Source organism: Theobroma umbraticum, unplaced genomic scaffold (genome assembly GCF_002168275.2).
Source record: "Theobroma umbraticum cultivar Fairchild unplaced genomic scaffold, ASM216827v3 scaffold_95.0, whole genome shotgun sequence".
Taxonomy (NCBI): Eukaryota; Viridiplantae; Streptophyta; class Magnoliopsida; order Malvales; family Malvaceae; genus Theobroma; species Theobroma umbraticum.
The window spans coordinates 513427-534350 of NW_018397257.1; the positions used below are offsets into that span (position 1 = coordinate 513427).

The window sequence follows — 20924 nt, forward strand, 5'->3', positions numbered from 1 at the left end:
AAAAAATTAAGAGATAAGGTTGGATGTGCAGACTTTTTTTAATTAAATAAACATCATGAAATAATTTAACCATCCACAATCACATTGGGCCTAAGTCTAGAATCATCCTTATACATCCATAATCATGTCATGAACATATTAAAATTACACATGCTTTAGTATGTAATTGCCAACCATGGCATATGTAGTTCAATCCTTTACTTAATCAACATTAACCTTAATCTAATTAAGATATATTCTAATCACATTAGGTTTAATTAAGTTTTCATTCAAATATTATTCATTTTGATTTAAATTAATTGGTCAAACAATTTTGACTAATTTTTCTAACTTTTAAGTACTTGAGAACAATTAGGTAACCTTACCTAATTAAGTAGTTATTTTATATTAGTTTCTTAACCATTTAAGGTAACTAACATGTCTACTTTCCAAAACCATTTTAGAAATTTAATTGGCTGAATTTACTAGTGATAAATATCCAAATTTAATCCAATTAAAGATGGAAAAATTCAATCGCTTAAATCATGGAAGAAATCGACATTAAAGGTATTACATTCCTTGTACAATCGAAATTCCTTAATTTAAGGATTTTTCTTTCTTTCTTCTAACCAATCAAGGTTTCCCAAACCAAGACCAATTGAGATGACATAAAGACTCTTTTCAAACCCCAAAAGTGAGGACTAACTATCTCTCATGGGTGCCAAAATATTGGTTGAAAAATCCATTAGTTGACTATTGCTTGGATAATGCATGTACTAAGAAATTAGGGATGTTTAAGAAATCTTTTCATGAAAAGCCATAATCTGATTTTTTCAAAACATATACTAAATAATTTAGCATAATTTTCAAGTTTGGAAGTTGCTGAAAACAAACTCCATGAACCCTAGAAAAATCAAATTTTTCTAGTTATGATATATCATTATATCAAGTTCAAACTCGTATGAAAAAATTCCAATCTTTTTGAACCTAATTCTTTCAATATTTAAAACTTTGATTCAAATCAATATCTAAATACTTAAGATCAAGTTTCAAATCATGATTAACTTGCTGGAATTGAATGTTAAAATTAATCAAAACAAGTTTGACAACTATAGCATACATGTTGATTTGAATTAAGGTTTTACGGTAAAGCTAATTTCTTCATATTAGCAACAACTAAAGCATTATCCGATCAAAAGCAAATACAAGGTGGCTTTGATACCAATGCTAGATTTCGACCATGTTCAAATAAAAGAACGAAATTCAAAAAATTAATAATAAAAATTGAATAGCTTAGCGAAAATAAACATAGAGAACTGAAACCTCCATTGGATCACTTGTTTTGGCATTTGATCAGATTAGCATTCATGCATACAAGTAAATGATCAGAATCATACCTTTAGTAGTGATTTCAATAAATCACACGTTATGACCCTTTTTCTTGATTGCACATCAAAGTCCGTTTCACAAACCAAAGTTGTTCATGTGTCTAACTTTTAATGATAATCCACACAGGTGAGAAATGAAAGCCTTTTTTAAGGTAGGGATTATGTGTATGTTGTAAAGCGATGCTAGTGACTAAGATATCATAAATCTCACCTTTTGGAAAATCAGTTTTGGTAGAAAAGATGACAAAGAAAAACAATCCTATTTCGATTTTCTGTGAAGTCTTTCTCGCCTTTACTTCTTCTCATATGGTGTAGCATCTACATTTAAGTATTTATAGTTAAGTTAAATTGCTAATCTAACTTTTGGTTAATTAAAATTTAACCTTTATACTTAATTAAACAATTTAATTAAGTCCATGTTAAAAATTCCAAATTTTCGATTGATTACAAATCTCAGTTTAATTTCACATTGTCACCTTATTGGTACGACCCATTAGGCCCCCAACATATTGATAATAAATATAAATTAGTCCAATTGCTTATATTTATAAATCATGAGTGGCATCTAGCACTATATCATGACCACCCATATGTCAGGAGAGTCAATATGGTTTGACTAAGCTTTTTAGTATATTGTATCTTAATGTAATCCGATCCTTTCATCAAATGTCTCAAATATGTCATAAAGCATGGCATTGTGTTTATTTACGACATTCCACATTAGTCCTAAAGCTTCATATTGACCTAGCAAGATTTATCATGATCGCCTCGACCAAGAACTCTGTTAATATAAGTTAGAAGCAAGCTAGATATGTCCCTTTTAAATTACTTACAGTGATAAATCCTTTTTAGACTGCTCATTCATCTTTGCATGCTTCATGCAATACCAAAGAGCACCCTGTTTAAGCATCTAGTCACCTCCAGACCCGTAGGGGTGAAATTAAGGTATGACAATTCACATACAAGATGACCTAGTATTACAAGTCTAATGATTACTTATACTACTGACACATGAGGGTAATTTCATAAACACTTGAGTGAAATATTAAATGAAACTCTCATAACGGGTCATATTTAGTGAACTATTCCTTAACAAGCACCCACATACTATATCTAAGTATATCATATAATTCAACTTATGAAATTGATTACTTACTTCCAAAGTAAGGAGGCTTAGCATGTACCAACTTTTGAGTATTGTCAATGCCCTTTTTTTTGACAATACAATGACCAAGAACATATTTAGGAATAAGCTTTTAATGCATAAGAATCTCATAATTATAACCTTTATAATTTCTTTGCAAGATCATTATGTTTCAAGGACTTTATCTATATAAGTTTCTCATAACTCTTTATAAATAAACTCATAGATAAAGAAATATCTCATACATTATATAAAATATTGATAATGTATTTAACATAAAACATGACTAATTAATATAATATTTTACAAACATAAAATCGATTGGCTTGTAGAGTTTACGCTAACATGATCGTCCACGTATCCTTATGCCTTAAAACCCTTGTTGCCAAAAGTCCATGTTTGCTCCTCGTCTTCCATGCCTACTTGCAAAAAACCCTCATTTTCTCTTTTGAGCCATTTTATTATTATTAATCATTAAAGTTATAAAATTTTAATAAGGATGCTAAAATAGACCATAATTTTTAAAGTCATAAAAATAATTTCCTCTTTGTGGTTTTTAATGTACTTTTAAAATAAAAAAATTTCCTTTTAACTTTCAATTTTTTTCAAAAAACTCTCATTTTGGTTTTTAATTTTTTTATTTTTTATAAAAATTAGTATTTCTATTTGTAATATTTTAGGATTTTTTCAAAATAATAATAAAAATATATTTTTAAAATTTTAAATTGTTAACAAATAAAAAATTATTTTCTAGTTAATATTAATATGAATTCGTCTTGTTTGATGTTTGGTTATTTGTTGAAAAATTTATTTAAAAGATGATATCATATAAAAATTTATAATAAAAAACATATAAGCATATTAAATTTATATTTTAATATATAAAAAAAATTAAAAATTAATATTATATTTTTAATAAAATACTTTTTAACCAAACGTTATAATATTATTCTCTTAATATTTTAATTAATTTTTTTTAATATATTAAATACTGTAACGTGATTGTATTTTAAGACACTAAACATAATCTTATAGTTTTAAAAGGTTTTTTGCTGATTTGTTATGGTGCTTTTTTTAGTGTGATGATTTGACAGAAAATGAAAACTTGCTATCCTATGTTTCTCACACTGTAAAATGTATAATATATCCATTAAATTTGAGGTAATTTCAAAAGACATAGCCTTTCTATATTCAAATAATAGAAAATTTATATATAATATTATAAATATGTCTATCCAGAAAATAGCCCGCGGCGGTTATCCTCACTGCCTATCAAGCTGGCCCGTCCTTTTTCACATTTCACTCTGAAAACACCCTTCAAATATCCCTTCAAATATATGATACCGCCTCAGCTGGGTTTTATGAGAGGTTGTAAGATGCGGGGTTTTACAAATGCTATTTAATGAGCACTTCAATGGTGTTGTGCGACCATTTAAAGTTGATCAACCAATACCTACCCCAAGCCTCCTCACTCTGTGTCTCTTGTCGTAACCCATCGTGTTTTATCTTTCATCTCAGTTGCGAAAGGAAAAGATTTTCTGGGTTCGTGGCAAATGCTGCAAACAACAATAGTAATTATTCTAAGAAAAGGAAAAGGAAAAGAAGCTGGTGGCAAAGGTTCTTTTTCGACGATGACGGGAATTGGCTAGGTCTCAAGGACGACGACATGCTGGAGGAAGGCGAGGACGAGTTTTCAGAGTCGGAGGAGTTGTCAGGGGGAGACAAATTTGAGGCATGGAAGAGGAGGGCGGAGGCCATAATGGAGTTGAGGGAAGCACAAGAGGATATGAGGAATGAGGAGAGCAGAAGATGGGAGGACTGGATTGTGGTTGGGGATGATAATAAACATAGTGCTGCAAAAGATTGGGATGATGATGGCCGTGATGATGATTGGGGGGAGGATAAAGGAGACGGCTTGGTTAAGTCTGTCAGAGATTTGGTTCTTGGGAGGGAAGATGAGGATATCTTGTACGAGGACCGTGTTTTTCGGTATGCCTCCCTGAATTCGGTGAGTCATTATTTGAATTAGTTACTTTCGCTGATTCATCATTATCTAATATGGTGAAAGGTGAAACGAGAAAGGAAAAGTTGTTATGCTTCTTGTGTTTGTGTTTGGTATAAAGGATAAAATATAGAGAGAAAGGAACAAGGTAGGAGTAAAATTGTACATGAAATGATTAATTTAAGAACAAAATATGTTTACCTTTCACTTTTGAAAGCATTAGATTTAAACCAAGGAAAAAAACACTATTCTTCTTCCTTCATTTTTCCTCCCTACCAAACATAATTTAGTGTAGTCTGACTTTTGACATTTGATGTGTTTCTTCATGATTGTGCATTAGCTCTTTATTTTTTTTAAATTTTTTCGTTTTCAAGGTTTATCTGCCTCTATGACTCTATTATTTTAGTTTGTTAACCAACGTTCTCTTGGCCACTGGTGGGCGTTATTCACTGGAGAAAACAACTTCTACTCCATTTATCCTGAAGTTTTTGTTATAGATTGGCCATTATATCTACTTGTAATCAAGTTCTTAACTGTATTTGCTTACAATGAAGTTCTTTGGTGATCTTGCTTATAGTTAAATCTTAAGTACTTATGTGACCATGGCCTAAGCTGTTCATAACTTTTCGTGACAGGCCAAGTTTGTGGCAGCACTGGTACTTATACCCTGTGCCTTAGATTTTGTGGTTCATGACTATGTTCTTATGCCATTTTTGGACAGGTATAAACTCTGGTTCCAGTTTAAATGGTTAATCTTTTCATTCAAATGATGCTAGAAAAGAATGGGAAATTTTATTATTATGACTAAAGCCTGTGTCTCCATTCTAGTCTTTTTCCCCTTGAAATGGTACATCCATGGATATCCTTCCTCTTAAACTTGGGTATAGCTTTAGTTATCTATCTATCTATTTTACATCGTTCCAAGTGAAGGAAGGAGCAAGGTCCTTGTTTAAGTGAAGACAATTTCCGATTCTAGATGCAAATCAAGAATCTATATAATCACAAAATTGAATTTTAAAGATGATCCTGTTTTGGTAATTTGTTTGGCTAATACCTTGTTTTAATAATTATAAAGTGAATTTTATTGTTCAATACTTTTATGCAATGGTCAAAACAATAAATGAGAGGCTTTGTCATAATTAGATACGTGAAGACTGTGCCACTGGCAGCAGAGATGCTTGATGTCAGAAGAAGTCAAAAGCTTGAAATGGTTAAGCAACTTAAGGTTGAAAAAGCAAGATTCCGTTTTGAGGTGGAGATAGGTAAATCTCCGCCTCTTTCTGATGAAGAACTTTGGTGGGAATTGCGGCATAAAGCGTAAGATTCACATTGTCTTTTGCTCCTTTGTTAAGCTCAAATTCTTTGTGCTCTCTCTCTCTCTCTAATTTAATTTTAAAATATTAAATTCATGATGAAAATTGTTCATTGTATATAAACCTAAAAACTATTGAATGTGTTAAAGAATGCATACATCCAATACCCTAGAAACTCTGACCTCTTATAGCTGTGAAACATTTAAATTGCTCTTCTTTCATCACTATGTTAGGTAGTAGATCTCACCATGTAATTCGCCACTCTTTTGATAATACTAGCTTAGGAGTTCCTTTCCATTGGAGGCCAAAATATTTTATTTTGCTTGTTAATGAATTAATGCTTGATATTCTGTCATTTATAGGCTTGTTATCTTGGGCATTAGGTAGTTGTCATTTCAATCTACATGAGCATGCCTGCTATTTGCTTACCTGCAATTATCTTAAAATAGAAAGCCTACAGATCAATGAGGCTGAGATACTTCTTTTAATTTTCTTTTTCCCTTCTTTCTCTTCTCTTTGTTCTTGGATTACTGGCAAAATTTTAATGTAAAACTGGTGGAAAAGGTGCAAGGTAGACTTAAAATCCTCATGAATCTAATATAAAGAATGAAATTGAATGCAGGGAATATTATGAAAGATTGGCTGATTGGATGAATGATATGCCCTTTCTGTCATGACGTTGTTAGAATGCATCCAATCAATTTTCTGATATATATGTATGTAATAGAAACATTTTTTTGTTAGCCTCATTGCCTTTTGAACTTAATGCTATATTCTATAGCCAATGACCAGGGCTGTGATAAAATCAATTGCTGTACAAAGGCACTATCAATTCACATCAATTGATATTCTGATAAATAAATGTGATAGCAAATGTCTAATTTGGTAACGTCAATGCTTTTTGAAGTAAATACACGATAGTCAATGACTAGGTTGTAGCATAAATCATAGAAACTTAGGATCAAAATGATGCAGAAAATGTTACAGAAAGTAACAAATGTGGAATAGAACTTAAAGTTGGAACACTAATTAGGGTGTTTAAATCAAGAGACCAAGATTGGAAGAACCAAAAACTAAATAAATAAAACCTTATCAATCCTTCTAAAAGGTTCTACATCGGCTATTAATTCTACCTTTGTGACAAACCTAGAATATTGGCATTTGATTACAAGTATGTACTTTGAAATCACTACCCATCTAGTTTACTAGAACTAATATGCTAGTCAAGTGATTTATAGTAGGAACCTAAATAAAAGTCCTTCTACTGATAGATGAAAGAAACAATTAGTCTTAATTGCACTTTGCTAAGGTTTCTGCTAATAATATTGAATTATGAATTGCATAATCCAAAATGCGTCATTTCAAAACCCCACAATTGAAGAGGCCCTTATGGAATTTTGCCAATAAAATTGTAAAATTCATTGTTTGGTTCTTCTGGTCAAGAAATTGTTAACTTAAAAGTGATATTTGGATGACCTAAATTTGGAGAATATAAAGGATAAACATGTACTTTTCCTCAAATGAAAGGACATAAATTCTTTTGAGTTTCTAGGAAGTAATATAAGTGGCAAACAAGGAATAAGGACTATAAAACAAATAAAGAAATGAAGTTGAGCACATAACTTGTATGCTATTACAGCATGCATCTTTCAAAAGAAAATTATAGCATGCACATATAAAGACAATAGTACATGTCCATCATATTATAATGCTGAGAACTCTTTTGTTAGTGTTAATTGATTTCAAAATTTCACACATTCCTAGCCAGGACAATTCCCTAGAAATTAATTGTCAACTAATTTACCATTTTTGTAAGAGAAAAACACTATAAATACATAAATTAGGTTATACCCACCTAATACAATGTGAACTTTTGAGGCTCTCAATCCATCAAAGTGAAGGCTTTCCAACAGACTAATATTAACTGAAAATGCGCTTTTGGTATTGCATATGAAAGCTATACTGATGGATTATAATTTGTCTAATCAAGCACAATATTGTCAAGCATGCATTCTAAATTGATAATTTTCCTGCAAATAATTCCCTACTACCCTATTTTATCAAAGCTAAATTTTACTGTCCTGTTAATTAAATGCTTCAACAGGTTAGAGTTACGAGATGAGTTCAGATTAGAGAATCGTAAAGCATTTGCCAACATATGGTCAGATATGGTATTTGGCATTTCACTGTTCCTTCTCTTACACCTCAATCAAAGTAAGGTAAGTACCCCTTTACGGCCTCTCTATATTGGGATTCCCGCATTAGACCTTTTCGTATTTCTGTTTTGATATTTTACAAATATTGTCAGACTATTGTCAACATGATCTAACAATCAACATAAGGATTCTTTATTCTATGTCAAATAAACATAGGATTTCATTTGTTTACCCAAGTAAATATTCCCTATTTTTATGTGAAAATAATGTTTCCCTTTAAATTTTTATATTATAAGTGGCCAACCCTACACCAATCATGGCTTTTTAAAAGCTGGCGTATTGCCTGCTTGTAGAGAAGTAAGTGGAACAAAGATTGACAAAGTTTCCCCTTTTTTTTTAATAAAAAAATATTGTCTGAAGTTTAGCCAAATTATGCTAAATTATGTGTCACATGAAAATCCAATATGAAAAATATTTTTTCAATGCAACTGGAAGTCTGTGTTTTCCTTACAATTATTGTTTCTTTTCTCTCTCTCTCTCTCTCTCTGTCTCTCTCTCTCTCTCTTTCTGGTAGGATAGTTTTTCTAAATACATATTATTTTTGTTGACTTATGTTTGACATTGTATGGGTGGTACATTGAGAACATATAAGTTATAGATTAGCATAAAAACTGATATTATAACTACAATAATTACAAAAGCAGCAACAACAAATTAATCCTTCCTTCCACCAGGTGGTAGTGGCTATATGGATCATATTGTGCCACTATGCATGTTTAAAGATCTTATGCTCAGGAAGTTTGATTCAAGTTGATTAAGAAAGGAAAGTAAGGTAAGGAAGGGATATTTGAAGGAAAGGATAGGATACATACTTTCCTTTTTAGTATAGCAAAAAATGAAGAAGAGAAAGGAAGCGAAGGGATTATCAAAATCCTTTGTTTGCTTAAGGAGTGGACGATGTAATTATTTTACATCAAATAAAAATTGGAATTACCACAACAACATACATACTTACATACATGTCTCTGTGTGTGTGTGTAATTCCTTAAAAGATAATTCGGCATGAACCTCCACCAATGCATCAGGCTCCACAAAAACTGTCTTTATCCCTCTTTTGCATGCAAACCCCCTGCGGTTGAGGGCAAGGCTTCCATACTCATGAGCCATATATAAAACGTTTAAGACTGCAAGAACAATGATCAGAAAAATGAAAAGGATTTCAACCAAAGCAAGGGAAAATCTAACAAGACAAAATACTTGGCAGGTGTTGTAGGAATCAAGTGTGAAAGCCAAATAGTTGTTGTTGCTAGCAATTGAACATAAGCAATCCGGATGCCGTGACTAGGTTTAGATGTTGAAGTTTACAAAGGTTTTATATACGTTTGTAATTTGATGGAGACAATAAGGGCATAACGCACATCACAATATAAAATATTTAAAAATGTTTAATCTTTTCCTTTCCCTTCCTTTCTCCTCAATGTGGGGGAATTGGAAAAATTGGCATTTGAGGGGAAATGGACGGGTGTTCAGTATCTGTTCTTTTCCTTTTATTGCAAGTTCTACATGAGCAAAAGCATAGGTTTCCCTCCTTCCCATCCTTTCTTTTCTCTTCCCTCCCCTTAACCTAAATTCGTTGTAAGTTTTAGTGGAAGTTTATGATCACACAAGACTCTTGAAACACTATTCCAATTCATATATCCCAGTTTTAATCCTATGAGTGACATCTCTATCCATCCCTTAAGATAGTTGTGGCAACTGGAAAGTTATTGAAATTGCTCAGCGTTTTAACTTGTCTTTATTTGCATTTCTCTCTTCTACTATTGCACTAAATTTGCGTTCCAAATACTTTGTTTTAGAACAATTGGGTGGAAAACCCATAAATTAGGAAAGTTTTTTGCCTTAACTATTGCTTTGAATCCTACAGTTTTCCTGTTTTCATGTCTTGGTGTTATGTTACCCGGGAAAAGTCTACACTAAGATGAAATATATTTAATGTGCTTAGTAAATTCATCAATGACTTGGGAAAAAAAAAAGTCTCAGTACTGATCCTTGGTGTAAACGTATTGCTAATGGAAAGTAGTCTATCATTCTTCCATGAGTCCTTGCACAAGTGATTGCCTTGTCGTGTGTGTCCTCCATAATGTGGTTATACAGCAATAAGAGCTTCTTTCTGTCCCAAGAATTTTCCAAGGATTTCTCTATGGCCACCTTAGGTTTGTGAAATGAATAAAATGGGAATGGAATAGTTATTTAATGAGAATATAGTAGGGTTGGGAGATGGATCAAATATGTATTTTATGGTTTAGTTAATGGAAATGGATTAGACTATGATTATCATCAACATGTTTGTTTCATTAGAATAATTTCAAGGAATAAAATGAAAATAAATATAACAGTGCCATCTTACCATTTAATAAAAAAGTCCCAAGCTTTTTCCTCTTTTTATTTTCTTTCTTCTCTTCCTCTTATATTTTTTCTTCCTCAATTCCTTTATTTTTCTTTACCCGTTTACCTTTCTTTCCTTCGTTTCTTCTTGTCTTTTTCCTTTCTATATTTTCAATTTCCTCTCTAGCTTGCTCTCATGGATGAGCCATATCTATTTGTGGACACCTCGTTTGGTGGTTTAAGTTGCCAAATTTGATTGGTGGCAACGGTGACATTGGCAAATGAATAGTTGCTGGCCAAAAATTTCCTTTGGGCTCAAGGACAAGATCTCAATTTCATTAAATACTCAAGGGATAAACTATTAAACGAATAGTGCTATCTATTCCGTAGCGGTTAGTAATGGCTGGGGCGAGGGGTATAGCTATTCCAAGCTGGACCAGATAGCTATTCCCCATTGAAAATTGAACCAATCGTTGGAAAAGGGTCTCCCTCTGGGATAGATCTGGATAGCCATTCCCACCATCCTAACATGCTATAAGGACACTTACCTTAAGCTTTTTCTATATTAGTAAAATTCATTTTCAAATTTTTCTTTTTGCTGTGAGATCTCTTTATCAAAGCTCTAAAAAAAGTTAAAGTAGCTTTCATGGTTGACCTTGTTTAAATCCAAAGTTACTTTTTGAAACACTAGCCTCATTTCTTAATATTTTTTTGATCATTGTTTCCCATATTCTGTTGTAGAGCTCATCAACTTGATATCTCTGTAATGGCATGGTTTTGTATGTCTCCTTTATTGTAATGTACGTATATTCTTTGCTTTCTAGCACGTGGTCATGTGTATGTGCACACATATACTTACACAGAGAGAAGTAAATGAAAGTAACTTGTGCAAGGAGTTTATAAACGTTTATCAAGCATTTTTTTCTCTATTGTTACAATTTGTGGATTGTTAATTAATTTTGTTACTGTTAAACCATTCAATAATTCTTTCTACCATTTTATTTCCTTGATTCAACTATTAGATTTACCGTTCTATTTATGGTTATCATGAATGGAAAATTTCAAGTCAGTTGGCTATCTTTGAAATATTTCAAGATATTTGGACTTGAAATTTGGCATGCAATATCTGCTTGAGTAAAATATTCAATCCAATGGTTGGATCAATTAACTATTGAATTTAGAAAAAGTTACGAAGTAATAATAACAAGTTTTAGATCAGTTCTATTATTTAAGAGAAGTTTGTGTGGTTAAGCAACTATGTAATATAATGTATGTGCCTTAATTTATGAAATGAACGTTCAGAATACTTATATCTTGGCGTAGTTTGTTTAAGATGTTGCAATAGCTAACCAATAACTAGCGGATAAAATAGCTAATTACATGCTGTGATAAGCTTAATAAGCTCTGTAACTTGCCATGATTAAAAATGATGCTAGAATTGTTAAGAAGCATGGATTCAGATATTTGATATAGGTGGTTTTGATATGCTGGTTTGACATTCTAGAATATTTTACATATTCTAATTGGGTTCTGTTGAAAACTATTTTCTGTTATATCTTATGTTTGAATATGTTCCATGTGCCCAAAAGAATTTAGCATGAACTAGAGATGTCTTGATTGTCAAAATCAATTTTCTAGTTTTTTGTATACACTACTGTATGTTTGATATATATTGAAAGTTACTTAATCCAAACAACATCAGTTTGAAACAAGTTGAATTTTATCAGTTTCCCTATTCTGTCCCTCAGCCCTCCTTTAAATGTTGTATGTTAGAAAGCTGATTTCTCTTTTATTTATCTATTGAAATAGACTGAAAAAAAAAGAAAATTTCTTGTTTTTTACTAAGTGCAATATTTTGTGAAGGAATTTGTATCCCTCATTATGGCTTGACCTTTGCCTAACAGAGAACAGATAATTCAGAATGATAACACTCATTAACAATCTGAAAATCTCAATTGCATAAACTCAAATTTGAAGTTTTCTCAATTCAAATTCTCAATGTCAAAATATCAATAACCAAAATCTAACTTCCAAGTTTAATAAAACCTACATATATGAGCCTAAGTGTTATCTTAAACTCATGGAAAATAAAGCCACCTAATGCCAAATGATGTCCAATAAAAAAAAAAAATAAGCCCACAAAATAGATTAATTTTATTTGCTAAAATTATGCCAAGAATAGGCATTCTGCCAAAAACTTGCGAGACTGTCTTCCATCCCCGATTGAAAAGAACTCAACTCCTGAGAATTAAGACTGCGAATACCATTCAATGAGCTTAGAATCTGGTTAGCGAAACTCATTAGCAGTAATCCAGGAAGCATTCGAGATTGGCGGCCTTTTCATTAAACTAGATATCACTGTAGACAACCATTAGTAGAAACTACAGTCTCCAAATTTAAGACAGCTTGAATCTCCTCCTTTTTTGGGTGGAAACAGTGGTACCTGTGCAATGGAGTTCCAGCAAGATTACTTGAAGGCAGTATAGCAGGTTTAAAAGTATTCCTATCACTTAGTCCATCAACAACTTTGATGTTTGAAGAACAAAAGTATATTCATTTACAAACTCTACCCTTCTGGCACAGCTAGGATTGAGGTGCTTTGTGACTGAAGAAGCTTCAAAGCTAAATGATCAATACAAACTTCGTGGGTAGTGAATAGAACCTCCAGTAACAAAGAGACTGGGCAACAACATAAAGTTCTTTTTCATACGTTGAGTACCTCTGCCTAGGTTGTCAGTTTCTCACTAAAGAAGGCTATAGGATGGCCTGCTGCCTATGGCTATCCCAGAAGCATCACATGCTACTTCCAAGACTTCAGAAAATCCAGATGCGATTATACAGGGGCCTCAATCCATCTCTTTTTAATATCTAAAAAAGCAGTAGCAGCCACAGGGTTCCATTGAAATTCACATTACTTAGGACAGTTAGTAATAGGATTTGTGATAACGCTAAATGTCCTAAAATTGCCAATAGAAAGTAGCGAAGCCATGAAAACTCCAAGCCTCAGAAGTAGTAGGTTCCGGTCTCTCCCTAATAGCATTGACATTAGCAGAACAAACTGGTATGCTTGCGTAGATACTATAAATCCGAAGGAAAACACACTAGGTTGCAAAAAGTTACACTCATTAATAATCAAAGTTTTTCAACTGCATAAACTCAAATGTGAAGTTTTCTCAATTCAAAATCTAAACATAAAATGTACCAATAACCAAAACCTAACTTCCAAGTTAAGAAAACACAGAGTCACAAACACACATGTAAAGCTTCATAAACCTATGTAGTAAGCCATGGAAAATAAAGCCACCTAAAAGCCAATAAAATAAGCCCACAAATTTATTGTCCAATAAAATAAACCAATCAAATAAGTCTACAAAATAGATTAAATCTTACTTTTTAGATTTACGCTTAGAATAGACATTCTAGCAAAGAATGTCCTGCATGATTACTGCTTATTAAAGTCTAGTATTTGGCAAACACTCAGTGTGAGGTTTTACTTTTTTCCTTTTTTAACAAATGGACTATGTTTTATAGGATCTATTGCAAGTAAATAGTTAAAAAGACTATGTTTTATCAGATTTATTGCAGAGAAATAATAACCTTAGACTTGCCAACAGATTGTTGTTAAGCAAGCTTCTTAGCTTCTAGCTCAAGAAACGTATAAGCATGCACTAAAGTCTTGAGAAATTATAAAATTCAAACTTCTATGTACACTGAAAATGAGAGATGAATAATTCAGTTTATCAGAAATACTATGGCTAAGGTTTTATAGTGGCTTAGTTAAATAAATATTATTTGTGTTGCTGAATGTTATGTCTATCCAGATTATTGTTCTTGCAGGAGGATGTATTACGAATTTTACCTTACCTTTCTGTATGCATCCAAATGTTTTGTACTTTTACGAGGCACCTCTTTCTTCTAATTTTTCTCACCACTTCCTGTAGGTAGCTTTGATGAAATTTGCAGGTTATAAAATAATAAGTAATATTTCAGATACTGGAAAGGCATTTCTCATTATACTGAGTACAGACATTTTTTTAGGGTAATGTGCTTCTATCATTGCTTAAGGTGTACTTATTTATTGTTTATTGCACTTTTTTAATGTTGAATGTTTTAAACAATTAACTAGAAGTAGCTTATGATGAGAGATAATAAAATTCAACTTTTTTCTGATTTGAGATTGGATCTGAATATATATTTTTTATATAACTTCAGGTCTTATTAGATAAACAATGGTCAAATCTTAATCAAAAGAATGTAAACGCATGTCTCCTTGAAATATTGACTAAACTTGGAAAATGAATTGATCTTTACTTGTGATCTCTATCAATTGGTAAAATTCCTGCAATGTGTGGTATTAATTATAATTTCTTTTTAAAAAATTTTCCACTCTCTGTCTTAAATTTTATATAGAAGTGCAGATATTGCCAAGTAGGATTCTTGAGTCCAAACTTGCCGTCCTATACTAAAGAAACATAATTAGGGTTGAGTGGCACTTCTTAATTTCTATACTATAACTTATGACTTGCATATCTGCAGGTATCATTCTGAATCTGGTTGGCAGACTTTGTTAGAGATAATTGTTGAGCATTATGGACTGCAAGTTGATCAGTCTGCTATAACCGTTTTTGTCTGTCTGATTCCAGTTGTTATGGATGCATGCGTGAAGCTTTGGGTATGTTTTACAAACAAAATCTTTGCATTTATATTATTGTTATAATGAATGATGCCTAAAAAACCTTAAGAAGACACGGAAATGTATTACTTTGGGCTCTCTATCAGTTGGTTTGTTTCCTTGTTAATTTGTGCCACTTCACCATACGGTGACCTCTTTTGGCCTATAAACACTTTAAAAAGTTCATAAAAGCTGAAGTACCAGAAAATGGCGAGCTTGTTTTGGACGTGTAGTCTATTCGTAGGTCAAGATTTACAGTTATGATAAACGGTGTTAAGAATCTAGCTTCTTACTATTACTGCTTGCTGAATGCAGTTTAACTTTCTCATGGTCAAAAGAGGATTAATTCAAATGATCAAACCATTAGTGGTCCAAGTAATCTGAAGAAAACAATGCTTGGTTTGCCTTCATATGTTCGTAAGAGAAAGAATGTTTATGGTGGACAAGAAAGCAAGATTATAATTATAGTTTGTAGTTTACAATTATAATTCTGGTCAGAATGGTTTCTTTGTTTCCCTTCTTATCTTTGTTTTCTTTTCACTTGAAGATAAAATGGAACATCATGAGCATGAACACAGGGTCTTGTATGATTGAAGATCTGTTTGTGTTATTAATTTTCCCTGAAATCATATTTTGGGTGCAGTTGTTCAAGTTTCTCCCTAGATTATCCCCAGGAGTTGCAAATATATTCCAGGAAATGAAACGCCACTAGAGATTTTTTTTTGGGATTCTTTCATCATTTGTGAGAATATTAAACAAAATAACATGTGCAGTTGTCCTACATGTTTTGTGGTAGTTGCATTTATCTTCCTTGTAGAGTTGTGCTGGAATTTTGTAAGTATGAACTAAATGGGGAAACATCAGATGAAAGGTTTTTCTGAATGAAGGTTCAAATTTCTTGTGAAGCTAGGAGCTTATAGTGGTTCAGGTACTTGATATTTCACGTTTTTGTCATATACGCTGACTTAGTGACCCCAAAAGATCATGTTATTAGTTTCAACATTCAAGTGCCTGAATTCAGAGTTAGCTATAAAAGTATTGTGAATAATGGTTTTGGTTCACATGATTAGTGGTATGACAGATCCATGACATTCCCTCACAAGATGGTTCTTGATTGTTTCTTGTACAAAGTGTGCATTTGTTTCTTCAAGCACCATTTTATAAGTCTGCATTTTGTTTTTCTTTAAACAGAAATTTGTTATGAAAGGTAACGTGTTACTTTAATACACTGAAGAAAATTTAACATTGAAAAAGTAGGTAAGAGTTTTTTAGTTTTGAATTTTATAGTATAAAAAAGAAGTATTGAATTAATTATATAAATTTTGCTTGGGGTATTATAGAAAATTAAATGGATAATACCCTAAAAAAGTCATTAAACTATTCATGAAAACTCGAATAAATTATTATTATTTTACTGTTTTCAATCAAATATTTTTATTTTTATTGTGGATTAAAAAAGTTCTTATTAATAGTGGTTTACTAATATTTATTAATCAAAATATTATTTATTATTTTATATTACATGCTATTGACGTGATATGTTAATATGTTTAGTGGATGATGATATAGTATGAGGACACGATTATTTGATATTTCACTTTTTATGTTAGTCTCTTTCGACTAATTATAGATAGTCAATTGTTAGTAATAAAGGTTTATTAAATTTAAAATAAAAATATAAGGACTTGATTGATCGTAATAAAAAATAATAGTTTATTTGATTTTTTTGAATAATTCAATCACTCTTTAAGGCATTATGTTAAAATTAAATGTTAAGTAGATTTTTTTATTGAATATTTTGTAAAAGATGGATGATTTCATAAATATTTTGTAATAGTAAAAGTTTAAAAAGATTCAAAAGTAAAGCATACGAAAATAATGTAATTAAATGACTTGTTTTCTTGAATAAATTTTGTTAGATATGTTAGTTCAATGAATACGTAGCAACAAGAAACTATAGTGGACTTATAATACTACTTTAGTCGATTTTAAATGTGGTTGGCTTTTGAAAAATAAGAGTGATGTTTTACTCATATGGTAAAAGATTGCTAGTCAATCTTGGATCAGAAAAATTGTTTTCAAGACTTGTAGAAGGGTTTCAGATAAGGTTTTGATGTATAAGTAAATTTTTAACAAAACTATTAAATTAAATGCAAGTAAATGATCAATTTTGAAATACTTAAAACATTTTTCAAGTGAAATCAAATAAGAGATGCAAGTGATGATGGTTGAAAAAGTGTAGTAAATAATCAAGCCAATGTGTGAACAATGTAAATCGGAGCACAAGGCAACATACCAAAGCAAAAATAAAAATGATGGCAAAAGAATTTTATAATGGTTCGATCTTTTCAAATGCCTACATTCACTTTTTTGGCTCACAAAGGAATTTAAAATTCTCTCAAAGAAATGTGCTTTTTAACAAGATTACGCATTAAACTCGTACAGTGCTTTTTCACAAGAGTAAACACAATCTATACAAATGCCTTTTACTGGGATTAAGCCCAACTAACAAATGCATTTTAACGAGAGCAAGCACAACCCAAAAATAGTTTTTTAAGGTTAAGTTAAAACCTTTACAACGATGGGTACAATTAATAGCAAGGTTTGCCTTTAAGAGGTAGATTTTGTTAGGTGAGTACAATATTGGAATAGTATGATATGCACAAAGATGTGTAAAGAGAAGGAATAAAAGCACAAAGAATTTGGAGCTCAAGAATAGCTTAAAAAGCTAAGTGAAGGAATGTGTTTTTCTTGCTCTAGCTTGGTTTTTCTTTGTTTCTTCTCTTTTCTTAATAGGATTTGATGCTTGTGTAACCACCGCTCCTCAGTCGCTACAGACGTTTGAGACTTGCGAGTGAACTCGTCAAAATCCCGAACAAGCTTTGGTTAAGATTCCAGATAATTATACCATATATTCTTTTACGAATGTAAATCGATTAGTATTAATCATTATCACTTAAACTAGATAAATATTGATATTTAAGACGTAGCAGCTAGATACCAATAATTAGACTTAATGACTCCAAAATAATTTTAGCAGCACAAGTGGTATTCATTGCACAACCTCAAACTTTAGCAAATACATTCTCGATAGATTGATAATCTTTATAAGTCAAACTATTTTACACAACACCACCTCTATGCAGCGAAGCGACTCGGATTGGAAGTCTGAGAGATGCCCTTACCTTTGTTGAAGTAAGTCTCAATGTGCTGAGCGATGCACTAGAACGTATTACTTATCTGTAAAAGGAAATAAGGGGGTGAGTCTCACAGACTTAGTGATCATCAACTCTGTGAATAGGGCGTAGATGGGAAACAAGCTAAAGGTAAAAAATTTGAATATTAAAAATATAAGAATATATGTAAACAATTTAGCTTAAAAGGGAGGTTTGTGCCTTATATGTAAAATCAAAAAGTTATTACAAGATAATCATTTAAATCAAATATCAAATCAATTCAAGTAAAGATCTCTACTGTCGAAATCATTTTGCAACTTATTTAAAGCAAATCAGTGTAAGTACAAGATTTTTCATCTTTGAATTCATTCAACAACTTTACTTAAACCAGTCCGTCATAAACACGCATGCTCTCATAAAATTAAGAGTTATCAAAGCTTATACACAATTTCACAAATTACCTCATACGCGAGGTGTTAAATCCAACATCATAGTACAAATAATGGAGCTACGAAAAGTCTTATAGTTCTCATCATGCGAAAGAATAAGTATTGAAAACTCAAAAAGATATCATTCTCAAGTAGGTAATAAAAATAAAGAACTCGTAGACCCACTTCCAAGTAATAAAATCTGTGAGCTCCGCTCCACTAGATCCCCACAGCTATGGCAGTCTCAACAATGTTGGCCAACATCGAAGAAATCAGGCGGTCGTAATCGCGTATATCACTTGTGGCTTAGCCACATATATCAACTCGTGGCCTTGCCACGTAAATATCATAGACCGTGGCCCCAACCACGTCTAATAGCCTGTCGGTAACCCAAAAGTTTTTAAACTAAAGCTCACTTGTGCACAAGGGTCACACTATCCCGATGTGACATTCGACCTACTCTTGAATCTCTCAATTTGGTAAAATCGTTTAAAAATCAAGGTCGATTCTCAAAAGCTTTTTTCAAAACCATTTCCGAAATATTCAACATGGTAACATGAAAAAATCCTTTATAAAACTTTAAAACATAAACCCTTTGCATGAGGTTAAAATATCAATCCTCATGCTAGATATGTGTTTCAATCATGAATGCAAATCACACAAACTATAAGGCACATTTTGACGTAAATCGTGTTAAAAAGCTTGTTTCCCGATTCTAAATTCCTTTACATATATAGCTTTTATATACTCAAAACAAATTTCAAAAGTCATATCATCCACAAATGCCTAGCCTTTCTACCAGCTCATGCTTTCCACAAATTTGCATTTAAAGTAAATCAACACGTATATTTATATACATAGTTATGAGAATTTTAAAATGGACACCCCTTACTCATCTCACAATAGTGGGACGTTACGTCGTTATTGATTCGAGTGCGTATATAACTAATTTTACTTGTCAATCACCCGTTAGCTCCTTTGACATGCCACCACAACCCACTTTCTTTACTTATACGCTTCCTAGCAACCATTCAAATCCAATTCACTTAATTATACCCATGTATGGCAGCAAATCAACCAATAAATTCTTAACCAAATTTCATAGTTAGTCTTATGCTTACTCACAATCATTATAAGCATTCTTTCTAACCCATAATCATTTAGCATAAACAATCAAGGATTAGCCCACAATCTATCTTACCTTTCCTTAATAATTAAACTTAAACTAAAACCATGAAATCTCAAGCTCCTTGGTAGCAAAGTCTCACATTCCTTGTGATTCACCAACATGCGTGGTTTTCTTGGCACCTATACCGTATTCTTTTGCTGCCGCAAACATTTTCACCCATTTTAATTGGTTCAAAAAGCTTGCATTCAACAAAACTAACAATTTCTATCTTCCTTACCTTGAAATCTTTTAGCCAAACCACCAAGCTCTCCTTAAACTTCAACAATGGCGTGTGGTGGGAGGAAAAACCTCTCGATTTTTCTCTAGCTTCTCCAAGCCGAACCTTCCTTCCTTTTCTTTTTCTTTCTTCTTTCTTCTCCTTTCTCTTTGCTCCTTGGTTATAGGCGGACTTCTCAAGGCCAAAGCCTTGAAAATGGCTTTCATTTTTTATTTTGCCCACACATGGGCAGATTGCCCAAAGCCACACCCTTTTTCTATTATTTTCTTTTCTTTTTACTTTTCTTGCACGGACGGATTGCCCAAAGCTTGATGACTTTTTTGCATATTTCCTTTTCTTTTATGTGGTAAAATTACAAGGCAAAAAGCCTTTGCAACCTTTCCACCTGCCATCTTGTCTTTCCATTCTTTTTCTTTTTTTTTTGATTCCTTTATTCCATGCCCCATATTCACCTTATATTTTATTTAGTCACTATTGTCCCATTCAAGTCACATGCAACCCACTTTCTTCTTTGTTCATTTGACCACTAATGCAACAATCACATTACATGCAAATAAATTTTAGTCTTATTCTTTCTTTCATTTCACATGATGGAGGTCTCATATGTCCCCCACTAACTTTTTCTTTTTGCACATTATAGTTTGCATGTAATAGTAACTTTCACATGCATATCTCATATTCCTCATAATCTAACCTTCCTTGATTAAGAAATTCCCTTTTTTTAACTTCAAATATTAAAATTGCAAATGAGTCCTCAAAGTTTTCTTATTTACTTTTCGACCCCTTCAAACTTTCATCCTTTATCATTGGGTCATTTCAACATTTCTTAAACTCCAATTTCCTTCTATTTTCCTTCCTTTACATGTGTGCAAATA

At 32.0% G+C, this 20924-nt stretch overlaps 1 protein-coding gene and 1 long non-coding RNA gene across 3 annotated transcripts; one reads left to right on the plus strand and one right to left on the minus strand.

Annotated features, from left to right (window-relative positions):
- Positions 1-3757: 3757 nt before the first annotated feature.
- On the plus strand, positions 3758-16123 carry LOC110412292 (CemA-like proton extrusion protein-like protein). Of its 2 annotated transcripts, none has more exons than XM_021422823.2 (7): positions 3758-4519; positions 5149-5234; positions 5657-5830; positions 7931-8045; positions 14309-14406; positions 14904-15039; positions 15355-15664. In XM_021422823.2, exons 1-7 carry the CDS (start codon positions 3914-3916, stop codon positions 15421-15423), a joined length of 1284 nt encoding a protein of 427 aa, XP_021278498.1. In that variant the 5' UTR covers positions 3758-3913; the 3' UTR covers positions 15424-15664. The 2 variants fall into 2 exon arrangements, with proteins under 2 accessions (XP_021278498.1, XP_021278497.1); XM_021422822.2 differs by lacking the exon at positions 15355-15664 and adding an exon at positions 15683-16123 and having other exon boundaries at positions 3759-4519.
- Positions 16124-18033: 1910 nt separating this feature from the next.
- Positions 18034-20328, minus strand: LOC110412735 (uncharacterized). The gene is made up of 2 exons (XR_002444892.1): positions 20050-20328; positions 18034-18279 (listed from the first exon to the last, which is right to left on the minus strand). It is a non-coding gene; the product is annotated as an uncharacterized LOC110412735 (long non-coding RNA).
- Positions 20329-20924: the final 596 nt, after the last annotated feature.